This window comes from Frankliniella occidentalis, unplaced genomic scaffold, assembly GCF_000697945.3.
Source record: "Frankliniella occidentalis isolate FOCC.00 unplaced genomic scaffold, Focc_3.1 Scaffold61, whole genome shotgun sequence".
NCBI classification, from domain to species: domain Eukaryota; kingdom Metazoa; phylum Arthropoda; class Insecta; order Thysanoptera; family Thripidae; genus Frankliniella; species Frankliniella occidentalis.
The window spans coordinates 1,148,394-1,159,871 of NW_026267191.1; the positions used below are offsets into that span (position 1 = coordinate 1,148,394).

An 11,478-nucleotide genomic window follows, 5' to 3' on the forward strand; every position below is an offset into this window, starting at 1 on the left:
CTGATATATCAGCAATCATTCCATGTACACTGATATATCAGCAATCATTCTATGTACACTGATTTTTCAGCATACAATGTACACTGTTGAGTTTTCAGAGCATTCGAGAATTACTTCTCACGAAGAACAACTTCTCAACATTTTTTCGTTAATATCACGAAAACTGTTTAACGTGTGATATTCTACTGATGAATATTCTACATTCTACATACTCGTGTCATGCAGTTACGCTATTTTTCGTTTTGCAGTTCAAACTGTCCAGTTATTTTACTGCTTCAATTTGCAGGGAGTGCCCTGGTTCTCTCTATCTCTGTCTGTCTGTCTCTGTCTCTCTCTCTGTCTGTCTCTGTCTCTGTCTCTGTCTCTGTCTCTGTCTCTCTCTGTCTCTCTCTCTCTCTCTCTCTCTCTCTCTCTCTCTCTCTCTCTCTCTCTCTCTCTCTCTCTCTCTCATTCTCTCACTCTAAATAAATCAAATCGCCCAATCTCTCTCCGACCCCATCCCCCGAGTTGATAATTATTTCAGTCGCTGATGGTGATTGGCCGCTGGAGCTGCCGGAGCCGCGTCCTGGAGCCGTTGTGGAGACGACGCTGCTGGAGCGGTTGGAGCCCTCGGCAAACAGACCGAAAAGCGTTCCTCTGCGCTCTGCTTCTCCGACCAACGCAGCCGCAGCGGACCGCTTCTTGTTTGTTTCTCTGTTCTTTTCACTATTTTATTTTTAAAGAGACGACGGAAGGTCTTGGGCTTCCGTTCAATTCTTGAAGAGGAAGTCGACGGCGACTTGGTGGTGGCGGCTGTGTCCGGCGGAGGGGTGTGGTTGAACAGACCGGGGGTTCTGCACCGGCACGACACTGCCGTTATTGACAAATTCCATAACAGCTAGTGAAGTGCCAACGCGGACCCCCGGCGTAGGAAGAGGGCCGACGGCGGTGGTCCTCTAACTAGAAAGTGAAGCACACCCTCATGCCTTCTTTCTTTTTTTTTTGAAAAATGACGTAATTTGCGCCCTTTGCACTCCCTCCGGTGGAGGTGCGAGCCGTGCTCAGGACCGCGAGGCGCCCGCCGGGCAACGGATAGGCAACACGGCGGCGCGCGTGTCCGAGGAGCCGGGCGGTCGCCTACCAGCCGGGGGCGCTCCGACCCTCCTTGCTCCACCTCGCTTCGCTCACACTCAGCATATTGCATCATGCCTCTAAAAAATTCTACCTCTCGGTCTGTCTGTCTGTCTGTCTGTCTGTCTGTCTGTCTGTCTGTCTGTCTGTCTGTCTGTCTGTCTGTCTGTCTGTCTGTCTGTCTGTCTCTTTCTCTCGTTCTCTTTCTTTCTCTCTTTCTCTCGCTCTCTTTCTCTCTCTCGATGGTGTCGGCCGACCCACATTCTCAGAGACAGGAATAGCGGAAGATGATAAGTATCGAGCCGGGGCCGCGGTAGCACTGGAGCACACGCGAGAGAGTGAGAGAGAGAGAGAGAGAGAGAGAGAGAGAGAGAGAGAGAGAGAGAGAGAGAGAGAGCAGTGCTGCCAGCTCTGCGCTCTGCCGGAGCCCCGCCCCCGGCGGCCCCCGGCGGCCCCCGGGTCCCAGCACCCTAGCCGTGACCCGGCCGGGCTGCGCGGGCTGCGCCGGGGGCAGCACGACCACCTGTGCGCCGCGGAGCCCTTGGGGGCCCTTGTTGTGGGAGCCCTCGCCCCCCCTCCCCAAGCCCTTGCCCCGTACCTCGCCGCGTCGCTCTATTGAATGAGGTGCGCGTTTGCCAATCGAAGTGTCGACAGCGCGACGGGTCGCCAGGCAAGTCAAGGCTACAGACGTGTAAGCCATGTTCAGGGAAGGAAAGTCGGAGAGCAGCAGGCGTGTGAGCCAACGGGCGGGCGAGCGCCCAGGCGAAGGCGCCCCGGAGAGCTAGGGTTTCGGAGTACTCGAGATCCAGCGCCGCGGCTTACCTAGAAAAGGACTAGCGTCCCTGCAGACGAGGGGTCGACATGGGACTCTGGGACTCACGCACAAGTGAACTGGCTCGTTTTAACTCGATCGGAAAACCCAACAGCATGCATTGAATGCGTTATTTAAAGCAGCAAGGAATCTGATGGGCTTATCAAAAATAAAACCGAAAAGTTCACGAAATCGAGTTGTAGCAACAGCATGCATCTCAATGCATGCATTAATACAGCATGCATCTCAATGCATGCGTTAAATACAGTGTGCATACCATGACCATGCATGCTTTAAATAACGCATGCAATGCATGCTGTTGGGTTTTCAGAGCGAATTTGAAACATCGCCTGAATTTAGCTATAGGGAGGCACGCAAATTAGTTCAGCGCCCTCTGGACCCAAAAGGATCCGCGTAGTTCTCGGCCGCCGCCATGGATCCGAGATCCCCACGTCCCCACGCAGTCCTTCGCTAAGAGCACTGCTGCGTATGAGTCTCCAGCAAAGTGAGCTGCGCCGTATGGTATGGATCTCGGGGTCGAGCGGGGTCGAGCGGGGTGGAGCGGTGGAGCGGCCGAACTGAACGGCGTGGATTTCGAATCTCGTGGCAAAAACTGCGTGCCTTTTACTCTATCCAGGGTGTCGAACTGACTCTCCAATCAACCTCCACACTCAGAGGAATGCTTCCTCGCGACCGCATCAAACAGTGTTTCACCCGGCGGGACCGTCACACGAGCATCAACTTTTTAATTTACAGGAGCCAAACTTGTGTTCAGGGGTCATCCAGAGAGAACGTCCGTCATTCACCGTTACGAACCTGCCGAGTTCGACCTTTGCAAAGCTCTCGTAGCGCCTGGTGCGTAGGCAACATCTCGGCTGCACTGCATGCGTGTACTGCGGGGTGGCCTACCCCGAGTCTCGCAGGCGCCGAGCTTCAGTGTCATTCACGAATGACTCCGAGAGAACGGACGTGCGGACGTACTTGTACCTTCTATGGAGGATCCATTTACGGCAACTGTAATTTCGATGCGCACAACCGTAGGACTAATGCGGATGGATCAAACAACATTTTGATGTTTGGTATCAAAAATATTGATGACTCAACCGTAAACTTTTCGTAGAGAACGAACTCGACTAAGAGATGGGCAGCCAAGGACCAGCACGCCAGCACCCCTTTTCACAGCGATCCGTGGTATGGGCACGGTAACTCTAAGGACTGGTCATCGAACTAGAAGGGGAAACTAGAAGGAGGAACGCTTGGCTAATTACCTCTAGGGGATTTACAACATCGCCGAAAGTACTATACTACATTTACCTCTCGGTGAACCACCACCAAGCTTTAGATGTGAATCACCTCTGTGCGGTCGGCAGTAAAATTACCTCCAAAAGCCGTGACAATTTTACCTTTATAATTATCAAATATTTTTGTTGAAAAACAACAAATTTTTCCGTTCTTCTCCCGCTTAAGCTCTGTGGTGACGCGTGCCTTTACGCTAGCTCGCCCGGGCATTGATACCGTGGCGTCGTAGCCGCGCCGGTTGGGAGTCTGTCCCGTGAGTCACAGGGCAGGGGTTCGAATCTCCGCGCACAGTTACGTTTTTCTGATCCGGTCGAACTCTTGGAGCTGAACTCAAACCTGTCATTTCAACGGGGCACCTTGGTGGATGACCAATCGGTCTGGTGGCGTGGCTAACGCTGTCCGACGCAGACAACCACAAAACGTTCGTGGGCCTGGACCCACCGTCACCTTGCCACAAACGTTATACACGTTAGGCCCTACACGTTAACAGTACGCTGCACGTTGTGCGATACGCTCCGGGTTTGCAGGTTACACCTGGCGGTCCCTCAGGGCGTGCGCCCCGTGTCAACCCACGACCCTGCGCGCACACGGCCTGAGAGGCCCTTTGGGACAACGCGGACCTTGACCGGGAGGGAGGCAGGCAGGTCCCCTTGCCCCCCCCCCCTCTTTTACCCCCGAGCACCTCTAAAACGTTGTTGTTGTGCCCTAGGCGGGCTCGCCCTCTGTCCTCACTGACGCCGCCCACAGCACCCACCCGGGCTGAGCTAGAACAACACCCCGCCAGCGGCAGCGCCTTTAACGCCCCCGCGCCCGGACACTGTGGTGGTCGTCGCCCCGTCCCCAAAGCCCAGAGAGCCCCTCGAAGCCGTACAAGGCTGTCTCGCGGGCCGCTCGCCGGGGACCTCCCCATCGTCCGCCTCCCTGCTCCTCGGCCGTCCCGCCCTCCGCCGCGCGGCCCTGCACGCCGCCGAGCAGCCCGGGCACAGGCCGAGCAGGGCATGTGTGTTGTGATCCCCTAACCTCTCCGTCCCGTCACCGTGCCCTGCCGTGGCCTCGACGGTGGCCTCTCGCCCTCCTTGGCCGCCGCGGACGCCGCGGGGTACTCACCTCCGGGAGCTCCTCGGGCACCTTGCCCATCCAGGTGAGGTTGAGGATGGTGCAGTCGCACTTGGCGTTGGTGTTCCGCTCCCAGTGCACGTTCATGGTTATGGTGGTGGCGGGCTGCGCGGGGGGTGGACACTGGCGGGCTCACATCGCCAGGATGACCAGGAGGACACTCGCGCGGCCCGCTGGCCCCTGGCCCCCCGGCCGCACGTCGGCGCGCTCTGCTCAGAGCTTGGTGGTCTCGGCTCCCATCATCTTCTTCCCGCTGGCCAGGAGGATCGCACCTCGGAGAGGCAGTGCAGGGAGGAGCGCAGCGCGGGGTGCTGCTGCTGGGGCGCGTGCGACACAGACACAGAGGGGAGGGCGCCTCGGTCTGGCCGACCAGAGGCAGGGCAAAGTATTGATTTTGTACGGCGCCGCCTTGTGCGAGTTCCTCCCACGGCCGCGCGAGCGTGTCGGGCGACAGGCTGTGCTCCCCGGAGCAGGTTGTTGTCCTTTTCCCGCCGCGCTCTGTCACGTCACTCCCAGCGGGTGCCTCTGGATCCTTGCGACGGCCGAGCAGCGTCTCGTTTGGTGGGCTCTTCATTTTGCGAGTTGTTCGTCCGCCGAAGTCCATAAAGGCGGGGGCTCTTGCTACATATTCACTGGCTCCCGCTGCTTCTGCACACAGGGGAAACCCGCGCGTCAGGTTGGCCCGACTGGTCGCGCCCTCCCGGCGGCGCTCTTGCCCGACTTTTAGGACTGATCAGCTGACCCGATTCCCTCTGCACTGCACTCGAGTGTTGGTGTCGGAGGTGATGCCCGCGTTACACAATGGCAGACGGGGCCCTAGACGAAAAGCGATCCATCAGGGATTCCGCGCGCTCCCTCAAGCGGTACGGGAGCACCAGCAGCCAGAGGAGGCCCGAACACTTGATAAAGCATGTTGTCTGCAAAACCGATACGCTCCAGGGGCTGGCACTGCGTTACGGAGTCACGGTAAGTCGCCGTTTGCAGGTTAGGGCCGTACGTCCAGGTCGCCGTAGAACGGGCGTTATCAGTGGTGTCCGAGCCCCACTCGACGCTGGCACGCCTCGCAGATTACCCTTTTCTGTCTGATCGCAACTCGGGGACTGTGCCCTTTGCCCTACTGAATGTAGCTGGTCAACATATCTAGGTTATGTTTTGTTGTTAGACATAATGTATTCACTGTTTTACACTGCAACAGTCTCTCTAACTTTATATTCAGATTCATGATTTATTCCCAGTATTGATATATGATGCTCTGTTATCCAAGCTCACATCAATTTTTTTTTTTTTCATATTTTGCAGACTGAACAAATTCGACGGGCAAACAGGCTGTTTGCCAACGACAGTTTATTTCTAAGGGAGTTTCTTATGATCCCCGTCCCAGACACTGATGGGCTCCTGTCACCTGCTGGATCTGCAAGTGCAAGCCTTGTCTCATCGCCAGCTTCACCGATGTCACCAAGTTCAAGTTCTTCCGTGGAAAATGGCTTTTCAGATGAGCACAGTATCAATGAATTTTTGGACAAAATTGATTCATCAATAGCTAGTACTAAAAATCAAGTTCAGAAAGTTCAAGGGAGCAGCAGGTTAGTTAACATACTACTTAAACAGTATTACCCTTATTTAAGTTTGATCATTTTCACTCACAATTACCTTTTTTTTATAGTCTTTTCTCTGAAGATGACATATTTTCCCGTAAGCGGCCACCAGTTTCAAGGCTGCGTCAGCAAAACCAACATCAGATAGTGGCCCCATCTTCATCTGAAATCCTCTCTCCACCTCACCCGATAGTGATGACACAAGGACGAAAAGTAAGAACGTCCCTTCAGCGTCTTCAAAGGGAACAAGACGAAATGTTTGAATTGTAAAATATCAAGAAATGTGAAAGTTGTGGTAGCTATTTCATTTTGAATGTGCGAAGAAAAATAAGTGATAGAACCAAAGGATAAATTTACCAGAAATATAAACTTGAATTTATTTTTCAAATTTTATTGCATCATTGCTTGATTGTTACATTCTAGCTACTACTATACAGAATTCAATTATGACTGATAGGCTTTCATCAGATAGCTCATCAAATTTAATACTTATCGTCTCGGAGAATTGCCAGATTCTCTATTTAAATTATTGATTTTGAGTTTTTGCATTGTTTTTCTTTTCATCACAAATTGTGTTGAACTATTGTTGCCAGCCTGAATGGTTGCTGTGTATTTAGAGTAAAGAGCAATTTACCCTATATAAAAATTGTAATGCGGTCTATCCTTTGTTTCCAATGTTTAGGTTATATTCAAGACTGTTAATTTGTATGTGTTCAAAGAGAGTAATTGAGACATTGCTGTGTTTCATTATTTCTCATTGAATTTGATGTATGTTTTTGTTATCTAGATCATCTTTACTGAGGCAATCATAATTAAACTGTCACAAATTAGTTTCTGCAAAATTAATTTTTCAGTGCCCTAATTAGTTTTTGCATAGTCTGTTCAACATATTATTTTATTATTGTATAGAGTCTATAGTCAGAGCGAAATATTTTATCTTACTATAATATACCACTTGTTTCCTTTGAAATATTGGGTCAAGTTTAATTAAGACATTGTTAAAATATTGTTATAGTTTTTCAAAGGTAGCTTTATCAAGCCTCAAGAGTGATAAGCCTGTGTTAAATTCTTGCCATGGTGTTAATGGCTGGTTTATCTGGCTGTGCTGTAAATGTGGTTTTGTTTTTGCATCAATGCTTTCAGTGAATTTCATTTTCATTCAATGAAAGCATTTTACAAGATTGATTTTATAAGTACACTAGTTACAATTCTAAGCTTCAAATCAACTTGTAAATTCTGTTGGATTAAAGCTTAAAATCATTGTTGCCTTTTTTTAAGTTTAAATAAGTAGCGCAATTTATTGCCTTTCATGGTTAAGAGTTGTGCAGAAAAAAGTGTGTGTTCAACAGATTTTTTTGTCAAAAAATGTGAGAATTGCATTGATCAAGTTATGTTGGTTTTGGATGATAAGTGGTACAATAGTAAAAACCTCTCTCATGTCCAGTAAATACATAGAAAACTAAGCTAATTTCCCAGATAATTGACTGTAATGGGAGTGGTGTACTTGTTGTCTTTGCAACCAGAGTTCCGTGTCTGTAACAGTCTTTTGTACTGCATAAATGTATGCTTGTGCTCACTCATTTTCCAAAACTAACACCAGCCATTATATTGTTTGGATTAAATATGAACATTTTATAGTGGTATATCTTTGTGTACTGTAACATATTGTATTGTATGAATACAATTGTGGTTTTTGAGTACACTCCGGGCGCTAGTTGCATGTTCTGTTTACAGCTCTCTATAATGCTCCTTTTTATGGTTTGCATGTTTTGTTGCTGTGTCACGTCTAGGACTGCACTGAATCAAAACATTGATTTTCACTGCTGTTGTCAATTGTCTGGGATTAGCTGAGTATTAGGACTATGGAACAGGATGCCTCAGGTATGTGATTTGTAGTGATATTTACTTCAGATTTATGTTAAAATTTGTGTATGGTGATAAAAGAAGTTTCCTGAATCATTTGACACAGATAATTGCTACATTTTGGTGGTGCTTTCATGTCAGTTTTCAGTTATAGCCCCTCACATATCATGACAACTACTCGGGTAGTCAAATTTAAGCGTGGAGTAAGTGTGGACTAGAATTAGACTCGGACTGGAGTTTTTCTTGGGTAGGCTTAATATTTTATTAATTGTGATTCCTTTGATTATTTATTTCATATGTCTTCAGTTGTCCCACATCACATTCTGTTGTTGTCGCATTGTTTCTTGGGCAAATTGACAGTATTCAATCATTTCACAATAACAGCTCTAAATGTTCTATTTCACAATTTTTCAGTGGATCGGATCGCCTAGCGAATGCAGGAAAGCCTTTTACTCAGCTTAACATGACTAAATCATGTATTGCGTCTGCAGTTGAGCTAATTCTACTTGCTTGATAGAAAAAATTAAAAAGACACATGACATGTCCATGTTTTGTAATTCTCATATTTTCACTATTTTTTCTATGACATTGTGGTACTTAAAGTTACATAAACATTGAAGGAAGTTCTAGTCATCACAAATAGGTAGATAGACTTCCAGCATTTGAGGTGGTTTCTTTGGTGTTTTCTTTTTTTCTTCTGACTGACATACGAATTAGCTTACCTTTTTGTTTTTGTCTGAATGATACTGGCTTCTTCGTTTCGACGGCGAAAAATCTAAGATATCGAAGAATATCCTAAAATTTGACATAATGTATAATGAATACCATTAAATGAAGAAATATGTATGTAATTTTCATGAACTGTAATAAGATTAAAGCCATTCCAAGGATTGATTGTACAGCTAGATTTTTTGAGAATGTTGTACCTGGTGATGTATTATTTTATGTATATATACTCAAAACTTTCACAATAAAACCTTCATTAACTTTTCAGTAAAAACAATTCTCAACTTTGATATTTGCCTAAAAGTTTTGGTCAATTCTACAAAATTTTTTTGCTTTGTGGTACTGATTTTTGAATTTCTCTTTTTTGTTGTTTTTGGAGTGGTGTAGTAGTTGGTGTAACAGAGAGTACAACTACGCAGTGTTGCTGGTTTGCATACTGGCCTTATTGCCAGAGTGAGTATGCAAACCTTCAACACAGATGCTTGAACGAAAGAGTTAACTCTTTCGTTAAAGACAGATGTATTCGCTGATACACTCAAAACAGGACAGGGCAAAGAAACCTTGGTTACAACATATGCTCATGCATCTATATTTTACATATAATGATAGTCAGAAAACTTACAGAATCATAACTATCTACTGACTAGATATACTGACTAGATTAAACAACAATTTGTTGCAAATGAAGAAATAATTTAATATCTATTTTATAAGTAATTTTTGAGTCTTCTAGTTTAATGGTTGTCACTACCTGCAATAGATGAAACACCCCTAGAGACAACAAAAGTCTTACCTAGTGTATCTGTTTCATTGCTCTCATTTGATTCATCAAGTCTCTGTTCCTTGCCTGTAATTTGCATTAAATGTACATGTTGAGCAAAAATTATGTTTTTTGACAACTATGTACTTGATGTATATTGGCCAACAAACCTTTCTGGTGCCTCAAAAGCTGCCAGTCTGATGGGAAGCTGACCAAGTTTTGCGATCTTTCCTCATCAGTCAAATCAGATAAACTTCTGTCAAATGACAGGCTCATTGACGTTACAAACCTTTGTCGTTTTGATTTTACTTCAAACTAAAAAATAAGAAAAGTTATAGCAGCTGTTGTTAAAAATCAAAAATTAACCAGTTATCTTACAGAATGAACCGAAACCATTCTCACCATCTTGACATGATTAGGCTGAGGAGTCAGTGGTGGCAGTCGGTGTGGAGCACCCGGTCTGGTTTCCATTGACTGTTGTTCTGTTGGAAAGTTGGCTGGTGCAGTCTTATTTGATCGTTTCGTAAATGGTTTCCTTTTAGGTTTCAACTCTACAATAGGGAGGGATATATCTGAGTTCTTTTTCACATGGTTCAATGGTGGTATAACTAATGATAAAGTAAAAACACAGGGTTTGAGATCCGTACCAAAGCTGTTTCTGGTTGATTTTTCTGAACCATCATCTGCTTTAACATTGTGTATTGACTGAACGGCACTGTCTTTACTAATGACTGTACTCAATGAATCACTATCTCTATCTCCAGTTTGAATAGTAAAGCCACTGTCCTGAGAGTCAGAGGGATTAGCTTTTTCCTCAGATGATAACTGCTGTGTATCAAGAATGCCTGGTGGTTGAACGGTAATGATCCTGCTCTTTAGGCTTTCCTGTGATAAAAAAAAATGTTAGCTCATGAGGAGAAAAAGCAGCATGGAAGGGTGCAAGTAAAAGTAGATATAAAATCCATACAGGAGAGCCGTCGCGAAGGGGTATTATAATTGTCCCTTCCCGTTCTTCTCTTTCTCGGCGCTGTTCTTCAACCCTTTTCCTCCTATTTTCCTTTTCTACTAACAGCTGAACTTGAGCTGCTTTAGTATCTTTTTCTACTCTGCTGTTAATAGCAGAGAAGTCTTTTATAATTTGATTTATTATCCATCTACATGAAAAGCAAATAAATGATTCACTTCAAGAAAAAGTTTTTTTGGGAGAGCTCCAGAATAAATTCAAAAGCATAAGAACCTAAAGCCATTCTGTATTCCTGGATCAGTATATGCTTTACGCAGCCTAGAATTGCTTGGTGGTGGTACAGCACAACAAGTTTCCACTAAAGTTTGACACTTTAGTTCATTTACAATTGTTTCTAAATTGAGTCTCTCAACAACATCAATTTCATCAAGTGCACCATCAACATCCTGCTTGTTGGCTAGACTGGAATTTAAGGAATAAATTCAATTAATATAAATTGTTGAAAAATAATTTCAGGAGTTTTAACAGGCGGCAGGAACCGCAGTCAAATTTTCAACATACAGTAAAAGAGGTTTTCCCTTCAACATTTCATTTCTTAAAAGTTGTGTCAGAACAGTAGAACTTTCATTTATTCTTCCTGAATCACTTGCATCAATGACGTAAATAATCCCATGCACCTGAAAAGAATTTAACAAGATTGAGGCCATCAATCATCCTGTAATTGATGCAAGTCTTCTATAAATATAGATGGAATGTCAACTTACATCTGCATAGTATTCAGACCATATGTCTCTTATCTGTGGACCTCCTCCCAAATCATAAATAACTATTGAGTATCTTCTATGTAAAAGAGTATAGGAAGAAAACCCAACAGTTGGCACAGTAGGGTGCGTGTTTTCTGTAAGAAAAATCAAAGGCGATAATAAAGTGAAACTCAACAATATTTTATGTTTATCTTTTTTCCACCTTTATTTTTTAAATAAATTGATATTGCCTCTACTAGTATTGTTGATACCTTTCAGCAAGCCTTTTGCAGCTGCAGTTTTTCCAGCATTATCAAGTCCTACCAGCAGTAGAACAATTTTCCTGAATAAAGGAAAAGAAATGAAAATGAGAGGCAATAAGCAAAAGTGTGTTAATGGTTTATATTTCTTGTAATAATTGTGATCAATTACAAACATTAACAGCCCTTCTCTCGTGATACAGGACTTAGGACCTTCCCTTGACAGAGAGA

At 45.4% G+C, this 11,478-nt stretch overlaps 3 protein-coding genes across 6 annotated transcripts in view; 1 reads left to right on the top strand and 2 right to left on the bottom strand.

Annotated features, from left to right (window-relative positions):
- Positions 1–4,926, bottom strand: part of LOC113205314 (tubby-related protein 4) — a 43,776-nt gene extending 38,850 nt beyond the window's left edge. Inside the window, exon 1 of the mRNA XM_052267949.1 lies at positions 4,328–4,926. Coding sequence (XP_052123909.1) covers positions 4,328–4,423 — 96 coding nt within the window. The 5' untranslated portion in view covers positions 4,424–4,926. The remainder of the gene's footprint in view (positions 1–4,327) is intronic.
- A 133-nt stretch (positions 4,927–5,059) lies between these two features.
- On the top strand, positions 5,060–8,688 carry LOC113205295 (lysM and putative peptidoglycan-binding domain-containing protein 2). Its single transcript, XM_026420861.2, has 3 exons — positions 5,060–5,302; positions 5,636–5,919; positions 6,000–8,688. The coding sequence occupies exons 1-3, from the start codon at positions 5,138–5,140 to the stop codon at positions 6,199–6,201; spliced, it is 651 nt and encodes a 216-aa protein (XP_026276646.1). The 5' UTR covers positions 5,060–5,137; the 3' UTR covers positions 6,202–8,688.
- A 407-nt stretch (positions 8,689–9,095) lies between these two features.
- The window catches only part of LOC113205294 (ADP-ribosylation factor-like protein 13B), a 12,202-nt gene continuing 9,819 nt past the window's right edge, over positions 9,096–11,478 (bottom strand). For 2 of the 4 annotated variants that reach the window (XM_052267931.1, XM_052267933.1), the window contains exons 3-9: positions 11,009–11,142; positions 10,806–10,921; positions 10,518–10,706; positions 10,248–10,434; positions 9,683–10,165; positions 9,451–9,595; positions 9,096–9,367 (exon numbers count right to left, since the gene is read on the bottom strand). In XM_052267931.1, coding sequence (XP_052123891.1) covers positions 9,255–9,367; positions 9,451–9,595; positions 9,683–10,165; positions 10,248–10,434; positions 10,518–10,706; positions 10,806–10,921; positions 11,009–11,142 — 1,367 coding nt within the window. In that variant the 3' untranslated portion in view covers positions 9,096–9,254. Of the gene's footprint in view, positions 9,368–9,450; positions 9,596–9,682; positions 10,166–10,247; positions 10,435–10,517; positions 10,707–10,805; positions 10,922–11,008; positions 11,143–11,259; positions 11,331–11,478 lie in introns of all 4 variants that reach the window. The other 2 variants (XM_026420858.2, XM_052267932.1) reach the window with 2 other exon arrangements.